At 34.5% G+C, this 12,261-nt stretch overlaps 1 protein-coding gene across 1 annotated transcript; it reads left to right on the top strand.

The window, feature by feature from the left end:
* Nucleotides 1–6,166: 6,166 nt before the first annotated feature.
* IL2 (interleukin 2) lies at nt 6,167–11,042 on the top strand. The gene is made up of 4 exons (XM_028102283.2): nt 6,167–6,316; nt 6,408–6,467; nt 8,935–9,081; nt 10,911–11,042. The coding sequence occupies exons 1-4, from the start codon at nt 6,167–6,169 to the stop codon at nt 11,019–11,021; spliced, it is 468 nt and encodes a 155-aa protein (XP_027958084.1). The 3' UTR covers nt 11,022–11,042.
* The last annotated feature ends 1,219 nt before the right edge of the window (nt 11,043–12,261 follow it).

Here is a 12,261-nt window from a genome sequence, read left to right on the forward strand (position 1 = left end):
TTAGATTTTGAGTAAAATTTGGGTAATGTTGGGATGGTAAAATTTTCTACCTGTTTCTTTCCCAACTCTCAAATTAGGCAGATTTGTAAACCTGGATGATATCAAGATATTACGCAAAGCAAATGCCATCATTTTAAACATATTAGTAGAAAAGGGCAAGGTGGTAGCATATCAGAAACAAATCATGGAATAACTTATTCATCCAAGTTAATAGATTAGTTTTGTGTGCTTTCATTTATGCTATCTTGTTTGTTACTCATAAGAGTCCAGGGAGGTCCATATTGCCATTTTAAAAATGAAAACATGCTTAGGGAAGATAATTTGTTCAAGCTCACACAGCCAGTGAATGATAAATGACTCCCACTGAGGTCTGACTCCCAATTCCAACGATGGACCTGAGTATATTAGTACAACCACCAATCAGCACACATTTCACTAGGTCCCCTCCTTTCTCCCTCTTGCTCCCTCCCTTATTTGATAATATGGAACAATATAGGCAGCACAGAAAAATAAGCTCATACCAATGATAAGGAATATTAAATTTTTATGAACTTTCTGAATAAGCATCAAAAGCCTTAAAATGTTCATAGTCTTTGAGCCAGTAATCCACTTCTAGGATTTTATCCTAAGAGAATGACTAGAAATTTACACAAATATTTATGTGCAAAAGATTTCAGTGAATTACAGCACTGTTCATAATGGTGAATGATTGGAATTAATGTAAACTCTGATAAAATACAGTCATAGAACAGAATTCTATTTAATTATTAAATATAATGTTTTAAAGGAATATATAATATGTGAGATATTTATAACACAATTAAAAGAATAAAAAAAGCATGAAAAACTGTACCACAGGAAAAAAAGTCTAGATGGACTTATACCAGTATGTAATATCAATAGTTACCTCTATCTGGTAAGATTACAGTTGGTAGTCACTTTTTTCTCTTTTAGCTTTTTTGTAGTTTCCAAATTTTCTATAATATGTATTATTTTGTAATTAGATAATAATGTTATATTTTTAAACAAAAAATCAGCTATAGCATTTAACAATTATTATTAGTGTTAAAAATAAGACAATAGGCCCCAAATGAAGTCACTTATGTTAAGCCCCATATCACTAAACCAAGACTTAATTACAGCTTCCATTCTCCCAGGAATGAAATCTTAAACCAGTCAATCAGGAATCGCCTGATCAGCACTAGATAATCCACCTAACAGACCCATGCCATCCCCTAAAAGAACATAGCCTTCTAATAACCTTTTTTTTTTTTTTGCATAGTATATAACTTCCTTGTTCTTGCTCCCTCTTGCTATGAAAGTCTTTCATTTTGTACAGCTCTTCAGAGCTCCCTTCTATCTGCTAAATGGGATACTGTCCAATTCAAATAGATTTTTGCTCAAACAAACTCTTAAATTTTTAAATACACCTCAGTTTATCTTTTAACATGAATGATGGAAGAATGGATTGTCGATGATACATCCAAAGCTACTGTAGAAGAGGGAAGAACAAATGGTTAACAGAGAACTTAAAACAAAGTTAGACAGGAAAAGTAATTAGATGAAGATAAACATAAATAATTTATTTTGATAAGATTTTAATGAAAGCACTTAGCAGAGGAGAAAGCTAATATTTATCTGTAAGTTGCAAGCTTAATTCTTAAAGTACAAAGAAAGTTTTAGTGAAATACATATAACCAGAAAATGTTTCTTTACCTATTTTGCCATAAGAAGAGATAAATGGATATGAAAGTGCTTTATAAACTTGAAGTGCCTTGCAAATCTATTGCTATTACCATCAGAGTAGACCCATTCTACTTCTGGTAACTGCTGTGGTAACTTGACATGGGTCTTCTCTTTACACAAAAAGTAAAGTTCCTAGGGTTTTGAAGATACTCCCATTCTCATTACATTTAGGCAGTGAAGGGTCTCTAGGTTGCCAAATGCAGACAACTGCCTAGTGTGATACCCCCATGTCAGCCTTAGAACACTATACTCCTAAAAGTACAATGCAACTTAAATACACAGTAGATGCAATCATTTTCCTACTTCAGATACAGGAGAAGTGTTAGGAAACATCAAGTGCTCTATTGCTTTTAAAGACCCCAGAAAGAGATGAAAAAAAAAAAAAAAATGAGTAAAACCCAGCTTCTGTAGCTGTGTGAATTCAGTTGCTCTAACGTCTTAGAAATCCTAAAACTGCTCAGACAAGGTATTGGTTAGGTGAAGGTGAATGATGCCTTGCCTGACTTATCATTGATAGAGTGAAGTGAGATGGAGTATCAGGCACAGTCTAATTCAGCCTTTTCCGTGTAGCCTAAAGCATCTAGAATTTGGCATCACTACTTTACACTGGAAATACACATGATCATTAGGGGCCAGGAAGTCCTGGGGTTTTGCTCTAACTTCACCACTAACTTAAGAATGTGATATCGGGCAAGTTACTTAACTTGTACAAACGTCAAATTTCTTATCAGTAAAATATGACTCAATGAGATAATGAATTTGAAAACACTTTGTAAAACTAAAAGTACCAAGGAAATAATTCTTCCATCCCAAAAGATTATGAACATCATTAAAACTGACCACATGGAAGAAAAGCACATATGAATGAGACTTAACTGTGATCTGCAGATCGATTTACAGTATTATCACATCATGGAGGACGACAGGTCTGATAAAGACAAAGACTGGGCACCAAACTATGCCTGAGGAAATTCAGGTTTTCATGGGAAACACAGAGCTCTTAGCTGAATACTCTCTGGGTGGTATGGAGGTTATTCCTCAATATGTCCTAATTTCAAAGGGAGATAACTCTATCTTGAAAAGCCAAGAGGCCTGTAGAGACTAACATGGACATCATGCACCAGTCTAAATTAAAGTTTTACAAAGCAATGAGAAAGGGTCAGGAAGGAAACATTCTTGCAGGAGGTGGAGTCCTTGAAAGTCAGCTTTGATGGATGGACAATGTGTGCAACTGACTGACCAATCTCTTTGGTAGGCAGCTTCAGGGACTAGGGCTTCCCTTTTAAAAGAACTTGGGCTACTCTTGAGTCTAAGAGGCTGAGTCACAAACAGTGCTTCGCAATAAAAATAGCTTCCTATTGAATAGATTTTTATTTTCATAGGGGAAGTAGGGGGTGTGACACATGCAGTAGCCTACAGTCTCCTACTGACTTTACCACCACTATAGCTAGAGAAGCCAGCTGATGTGTCAGACATGTTAAAAAGTGAAAGTATGCCACAGTGTATGGTACTTTTATCCCCAAGCATTTCAAGAAAGAAATTACCAGGCCACCTTCATAACAGTGCCTGTTATGTGATAATAGGAATGAGCCAGGGGCATAGGAACTCAATTTTCTACAGGGTCCCATCAATGTAGCCATATACTGACCCATTCTCTAATGGAAATAGCTGGAGAGCTAGAAATATCAAGACTATGAGAACATCAAAGGCCTCATTGGAAAAGCCCCCACACAGAAAAATGTGTGGGCCTGAATTCTTCCATTCTGGAAGGGTAAAGGCCTGAGCTGATGATGCTGGGATGAAACAGTGAAGTCTTTAGAGAAGCAAAACAAGTATAAGAAAGTTGACACACAGATCATTAAATAGCCTTTCCCTTAGAACTAATGCTAACTTAGTTTTGATTTGAAAGGTACAAAGACATTTTGTACTTTTAGTAATAAAAAGATCATGATCATTTGTTCCTAACTTGTCTCTAATCTTTTCTGAAAGATCATTGATCTCTAATCTGGCTTTTCCTTCATTTTTTTCCACCTGAGGAACGATTTAATGCTTATTTTTAAATTTTACAAAGATGTTTTACATTCTTCAGAACGTTACCTGATGCATAAATAATACTAAACCAAACCATTTTTCTTTTTTTGTAGTACAAATACTCCTTAGAATGGTTAAACTTTCCTGACTACCACCCTCTTCCTAATCCTAATTTTACAAATCTACAGTTTAACCATGGTGTCAAAATCCAGTTTGAAGTCATATTCCTTCTTCAAAATTCTTTATAGCCACTTCTCTTGAAGCAGCAATTTTTATATTTTACCTGGGATTACACTCGTCTATGTACACGTCTTTCATAGTGCATATCAGGTTTGTTAAGAAAGAATACTAATGGTAAGATTGGGCTTTGCCGTCAGAATATTCTGGTTTCAAATCCTTGTTCTGCAACTTACTGGCAGTAAGGGCTTCATGACCTAGAACAAATTAGTTAACGTATCTGAGATTCAGTTTTCTAATCTGCAAAATGGGAACCATCATAAATTTGTTATAATGTTTAAATTAGGCTGTGTGTGTTCACATTGTTCTTTTTTTCTCCCTTTCTATATACCTGAGGTGCTAGATAAATGTCTTTTTAAAGATTAGACACAAAATGAATAAGGTAGTAAAATTGGAGGAGTTATAAGCAATCTCTTTGAGGAAGGGTTTCTTCAATTCTCTCCAGTTTAAGTTACAAGTATATACCTGTACCATCGTTATACTGAAGCAGTTAGTGCATTATACTGAGGACACATTAACACATGTGCTAAGTATCCTACCCAGTCTTGACCAACCTTAAGAATATTGATCTGATCTCAGCATTATTATTTTACACTCATAGTGTCCCAGATGCTGTAGTGGATAAACCTAAGTCTATTAAAGAGGTGAAAACATAACAAGTAGAAACATATGAACTGGTTTACATACAGCACATGTAAAGTCTATTATAAAACTAGCATCAGTACCCTTCGATGCAAAGCCTTTCCTGAATATTTGTTTGTCATGAGTTATTTGTAGTACTTTATTCATTTTTTTCATAGAAGGTGCTCTAAAATTATAATGGATATCCCTTCTTCTGTCGATTCAATTCTGGCCTTTGTATAGTAAGAATCACCTTGGAATAAATGAACTCAAATATCCCTGCTCTGAGGACTGCTCTTACCACAAGGCATATGCACACACAAAAACCCCCACCCCATGACCCACCTCAGCCTCCTACCTTACTACCATGCCTTTCTCAGTCCCAGCCACACTACTTAGGCCAGTATTGGTATACCTCAAGCTAGCCAGATCATATTCTCTTTCTCCTAAAGAATGTACAAATAGTGTCCAGAATTTCAGTTAATAAGCTTCCTACAAACTTTGTGATTCCTATTATTCTCATTTTCTACCTTATATTTAAAGACATATAAGCAATCTGTTCAATAGAGAGAGAGAGAGAGATGAAATGGACATTAAGTGGGAGAAAAGATTTAATAGCTCAGCTGGTCCCTGAGACCAAGAGGAAGAAAAATCACCCTTGGTTCTTGGGACATTCCAACTCACCTTACATCCCCTTGATGCCCAGCAAAAATAATAAAGCAGCAAAAATATATTTGTTCAAACTCTCCTCCCCAAAACTAGCATTAGTACCCTTGCGTGCAAACCCTTTTCTGGGTATTTATTTGTTAAACATCAAACCCATTAAAAAAATGTACAACAGCTATTAAGAGATTAAAACAGATACAAGAAACAATAAAATTAAAAAAGCATAAAACAATACCTCAAGCTCAATGAGCATTTATGTATTCTAGTCTTAATTTTTGTAGCTGAATTGTGTAAGAAGTAATCTATCATGTATGCATTAGCTCAGTCATTGTGTAGATCAAAAGGTAAAACCATTCTAAACAGGAAACCAATATTCTTCCTGTTTAATCAACAAATCTAAAAATTTATTCTTTTCAACTATTTACTCTTGTCCACCACACCATAGTGCTCTACATGTTCATCATAGTTTTATGACAAAGAGAAAATTTTCATGAGCCACTTTTGTATCCCCACCCCCTTAAAGAAAGAGGGAGGAAAAATTGTTTCATACAGAAGGCGTTAGTTGTATGAATTACAACTGCCACCTAAGTGTGGGCTCATGTAACCAACAGGGATTTTACCTACATCCATTCAGTCAGTTTATGGGGGTTTAAAGAAATTCCAAAGAGTCATCAGAAGAGGAAAAATAAAGGTAATGCTTTTTGCCACACAGGTAGAATCTTTGAAAATATGTGTAATATGTAAAACATTTTGACACCCCCATAAATATTTTTCCAGAATTAAGAGTATAAATTGCTTCTCTTGTTCAAGTGCTTCCTATCAGCCTCTGTAATCACTACTCACAGTAACCTCAACTCCTGCCACAATGTACAAAATGCAACTCTTGTCTTGCATCGCACTGACTCTTGTACTCGTCGCAAACAGTGCACCTACTACTTCAAGCTCTACGAAGGAAACACAGCAACAGTTGGAGCAATTGCTGCTGGATTTACGGTTGCTCTTGAATGAAGTTAATGTGAGTATATTCCCTTTCTTACTAAAATTATTATATAAAATTTTTTGAACTGGAGTTCATTTTTTAATGAAAATATATTATGCTTTCTCAGAATTATGAGAACCCTAAACTCTCCAGGATGCTCACGTTTAAATTCTACACGCCCAAGAAGGTAAGTACAACTTTCTATGTTCAATTTATGTCTTAATAAAATTCAAAGTAATACAAAAATTTGTAGCTGATTAGATTCGTAGCACTTCACCTGAGGAAAAGAATCAGTAAATTCAATATTTAAAAAAATAATCAATGAAGCTTCTGTAAAATAGCTTTGCCTATATATTTTTCTGTATGTATTTGTATGTTTTGGGAGAGGAAGTGGGAAGAGACAAGAATAATATCCCCAGTTTATTGATGGGACAGTTTTAAAAGATTATATTGACTTATTTTTATTTAAAAATGTAAAACTTGAGATTTGATTATATCATTTTACCACGAAAATTATCAAAGTTGATTTCCTATTTTAAAAATCCTTTATGGTTTTAGGAAAAACTCCTAAGGGTCTACCTTTGAGAGGCAACATAGTAGTGGCCAATAGCATAGTCTCTAGGGCCAGATTATCTGAATTCCCAGCTCCATTATGTCTTAGCTTTTGTGACCTTGGGCAAGTTACCTACTCTGACTCAGTTTATTATCTACTTATGTGAATGATAATTATATATATACTTCATATAGTTTTGTGAGGATTAATGGGTAAATGTAAAGTACTCAGAACAATGCTGGTCACAGGGTAAATAACCATATAAACATTAGCTATTAGTAAAAGCAAAATTCTCCTTGGGAGTGTAAAGTAAAATTTTGGATTTACACATCTTTTATGCCAATAGACCTAGAGACTTATGATGCTATATGAGTTGTTTTCCAAGATTTGGTCTTTCGGGGATTCAGATAGATAAACATAGATCATCCAAGCTCCTATGGCTATACTAGGAATATAAAGTTTCCTAGTAGTTGTGCCAGTCAACAGAGAATGAACATGACTTAGTGCTGGAAAGAGTTTTTCCCAGGGTAAATCCAAGCCCAGAAAAAAAAAAAAATTGTATTTAAAGGTCATGGATGCAATGTCATTGATCTCTTATTAATTGAAAGAAATTATGCTTCAAACTACTCCTTTGAAAGATGAAAATAACTTAGAGATGCTTCTTCAACTTAACCAGAGCCACGAAACTCTTTTAACTCCAGCACCATAAAGATACTAGACTGTTTTCTGAGGGAAATAGCTCCAAGTTGCTGTGCCAAAAACTTAAGCCCTGAACTTGTAGTAACAAGTTGAGAGGGCAGTGGATGGAAATGTCATAAAATGTGTGTGGTGTAGTCCTCTCTCCCTTTAAAGACTTTTAGGAAGAGAACATGAGATTATGTGCATAATTTAGAGGGTGGTGAAATTCTTTGAAATCTAACAGTTTCTAAATGATGACTCATCTATTTGAAACCCAAAGTAATGTGATAATCTCCATTCCTTTGTTCATTTTACCACCATTCTTTGTTTGCAAAAAAATTTTAGAAATTCATAAAAAACATTTAATTCAAACGATGCTACATTAGAGCTATAAAGGAAAAGAACTAAAATTTAATCTTGGCTCCACCTAATCATGTGACCTTGGGAAAACACTTAAATTCTGAGATTTAGTTTCTTTATTTGTAAAACGGAGGTAACAGCACTGCATTGCTATCTCAAGGGGTGGCTGTGAGACTTAAATGGGCTTGTTTGGGAGAAGACACTTTAAAATTATAATATACCAGAAAAGTATGAAATATTATCATTATAACAGACCACATGGGTGGGTGGGTGTATAAGTCAGGAGGGCCACCCAAAAGTCCTTCAAATATTCTGATCTTTTATTTGGTTGGAACACATAATTTTTTAATATACTTACTATAGAAAAGTAAAAAATCAGGACAGTTATATGACTTGCTATACTGAGAGTCATTAATATAGTTAAAATTGCCTCATCTATAAAATGCTGGGATTGTGACAGTATCCAAGAGCTACTCTGTCCTTAACATTCTATGATTCTCAACTCTTAGATTATTAAATGTTAGAATTATAGAATGTGATCCTATACTTCCATGTTGTGACTGCTCTGATTCTAATAATTTCTACACAGACTGGAAAAGAATCCTATTTTTGTGATTTGCATTTGGGTACAGAAATGTTGACTTTTGGTAAAGCCAAATTAAGCTGAAATTATTGATTCATTATTTAACATTTATTTATTTGTTCATTTATTTACTTGTTTATTTTAGAGAGAGGGAGTGAGCACAAGCACGAGCAGCGGGAGGGAGAGGGGCAGAGGGAGAGCCTGACATGGGGTTCAATCCCAGGCCCCTGGGATCATGACCTGAGCTGAAGGCAGCCACTTAACCCAGGCACCCCTCATTATGTAATATTTAATGCTAAACATGGGTAGATGAACTCTAGTTTTTCCAGTCTTATAATATAAACTATATCGGCCCATCTTTACAGTAATGCTGAGAACAGGGAGAATAGTAAAAATCTACTCTTAATAAAATAGAGATTAATTTCTGAATCTGACCTTTAGGGCAAACTGACCTGATAATTATATTTATTATTATTCAAGGCCACAGAATTGACACATCTTCAATGTCTAGCAGAAGAACTCAAACTTCTGGAGGAAGTGCTATATTTAGCTCAAAGCAAAAACTTTCACTTGACAGACATCAAGGAATTAATGAGCAATATCAATGTAACACTTCTGAAACTAAAGGTAAGGCATTACTTTATTTGCCCTCCTGAAGATAAAATAAATGGAAGGTCATTTTAAAGTGGCATAACATTTTTATAATTTGTGAGCTTCTCATGCATTTTAAGACCACTGTGAGCATGAATCATTTTTATGTTAGATGATACACTATGGAGCTGGGAAGTATAATTTAGAGGGTTTCTGCCTACCATCCCCCCAGAGATAAGCCCATAACCCAGCATTCTGTCACCTCTCTCTCACATTAATACAAAACTGGGAGTGGGAAAAGACAATTGAATTTCACGGAAAGCAGACAGATTTTGTTACATATTTTCTAATTCTTTCAGATCATTTTCCAGAATAACCCATACTAATTACCCGAAAGGTTTTTAGAATGGGGTTTCCCTATTATTTGGTGGAAGGACTAAGAGATTTATCTAAAAAACTGGAAACTACTAAGATGGCCAATGGGCTAATTAACTCCTTATTTAGAGGTAATACTTTCAAGAACTTAAGTATTTTTAAATGCACAGGAAATACTAAATATACAAGGGACTCAGGTGATGTGAAGAGATTCATGGCTCTCTTTTCTCATCTCATCTGCCAAAGTACAAACTTCATGAGTTAACAGGCATCCTTAATAGCGTAATTTTAATTACAGTAGAACTAAGTTTCTAAAATTATGTAATTCCAGTTGTTTCCAAATAAGTCATTGTATTAGTAGACTGTTTCTTTCCACCTAATTAAAAAAAAATACATTGAAATCAATGTCATCTAGACATTGATAGACAATAACTGTGTCAAAAGGTTTGTTCCAAAATTTTTGACCATCAGAAAACTCATTCTAAATTCTTGGTGCAAAATTAAGATAAAATTATGTGAAAGTTGGTAAATGTCAGCTATTTTTAAAAATTTAATTTAAAAATTAAAATTTAAAAATTAAAAAAATTTAAAAAGCTAATTTAAAAAATTTAAACCTTCCCAAGAGGTTATTATATTTAAATAATTATATGTAAGAGGGCATATAACACTGCAACAGTTTATTTAAAGGGAATACTTATCTTACTAGGTTTATATTTCCATAATAGGAATTACCTCAATTTGAAAAAGTCCTCTCTTTTATCTTGTTATATTTCAAAATATTTTGTCAGCTAGAGGTAGAGTTGAAATAGCTCCTATCAGCAGAGGAGGTTAATTTCTAAAAATTCAGTCCACAGAACAAAATTTCTAATGCTTAGACTTTTAAAAGTTGGGAAACTCACCTGCATGAATACTAAGGTGGAGTAGGAGTGGGTATGAGTATTTATGAAAATGTTCTTCACACAAATTTCTTCCAAACAGAAGCTTATCCTAACTTACTCTGGGTTAGTTCCATTTTGCTTTTTGGGGAACTATGGGGAGATTCACTAAAGTTAAGATAATAGGAGACTTAAGGTTTGAAAAAGAAGTATAATGTGTATATGACTGTATACGTATAACCTATAAATATATGCCCAGAGGAAGAGAGGTTTAACAACTTTATTGTGCATGCAGCATTTAATGAAATATTTGTCCAGAACTGTTTTTATTTAAAATGTTTACCTGTATACAATTCAGGAAAAAGAATTCTTGTGTTCACTGAGATGGACAGAATTGACAAATGAGGAAAATCTTAGTTTATATGTATGCTACTATCACTTGGTATCAATATATAACTTTTTGGCATGCCATTCTGATCACTTCAGGAAAATATGAATGATTAATATATTAAACATACTTGAAAGTAAAGGGCATCAATCAGAAGTTATTCAACTGAGAATAACTCTTTATGGGAAGTTACCTTGAACTAAAAAAATTAAAATTTTCTCTTACAGGGATCTGAAACAAGATTCAAATGTGAATATGATGACGAGACAGCAACCATTACAGAATTTCTGAACAAATGGATTACTTTTTGTCAAAGCATCTTCTCAACACTGACTTGATAATTAAGTGTCTCCTATTTAAAATGTACCAGGCTATTTATTGAAATATTTAAAATTCATATTTATTTTTTTGACATATGGTTTGCTACCTTTTGTAATTATTATTCTTATACTTCATATGATAAATATGGATCTTTTAAGATTCTTTTTGTAAGCCCTAGGGGCTCTAAAAACTCAAATTATTTATCCCAAAATATTTATTTTTTTATATTGAATTGTTAAATATAATATCTATGTAGATCAGTTAATAAAATTATTTAATAAAGTTGATGAATAAAAACAAGCCCAGCCATTTATTATCCTGGGAATAGCACAGAGTAAAACATTTCTGAATTACTCATGTGAACTCATAAGATAGTTAAGATGCTGACAAAACTCACTCTTCCCCTGGAGAGGTATGCGGAATAGGAAATGGGCTTCTCAAAGTTCTTGCTTTCTCCTTTCATAAGCTGATTGGATCCTTAGTTCTAGTCTGAGAAAATCTCATCAAATCACACCACTTTCCTTCTTCAGGTTATGCCTTAAACAAGATGCCAAACACATTACTGAAACTCTTCATATAATTGGTGTGCCTCCCTAATCATTCTCCAGCATCTTACAATGTGCTGTCAGGAGGCTCACCTGTATAACATATATCAAAGGTCTCCCCTGCCCTCTGGATTTCCAGTAGGTCCCACCACTGGGGAGTTCTGGTAGGATGTCTGAGGGACAGAAGATATCCCCTGACTCTCCATGTGAAGTAGGTTCTGGATGGCTATGCCTCCCAACCAAAGAACCCAGTTTCTCTCAAGATTTTTTCCTTCTGGGTACTGCTAACTTTTCCTTCCACTCCTCCCTTCAGCCCTAGGGATAGTAACACTTTGACCATTACTAGCTCCAGGGTACTACATTATCCCTTGCAGCTTCCCTATACCATGCCCATAGTTTGGTAAATTGTCTCTTCATTAGATCCTCCTTGACTTATTCTGAGAATGCCATCTCTTTTCTGGCTCAAACACAGTAATCATGCCAGAAATAGTCCCAAGAAATAGACCATCAAAATCAGATCTGGGACTAGGTTCACTAGGAATATCATGATCTCTGGGATGTACTAGCAACATGATTACTCAAATTATCATCAATGGTAGCACAGGATGAAATGCAGATTGAGGACATGTGTGAGATCAAATGGCCATGACATTTAATTGCTACAGTAACAACAGTTATAAAAATTATGATTATCACCTAGATTCTTCTGATG

The sequence above is a fragment of the Eumetopias jubatus genome, unplaced genomic scaffold, assembly GCF_037043125.1.
Source record: "Eumetopias jubatus isolate StellerSeaLion01/CBP00866 unplaced genomic scaffold, mEumJub1_p1.0 scaffold_2, whole genome shotgun sequence".
Lineage (NCBI taxonomy): Eukaryota > Metazoa > Chordata > Mammalia > Carnivora > Otariidae > Eumetopias > Eumetopias jubatus.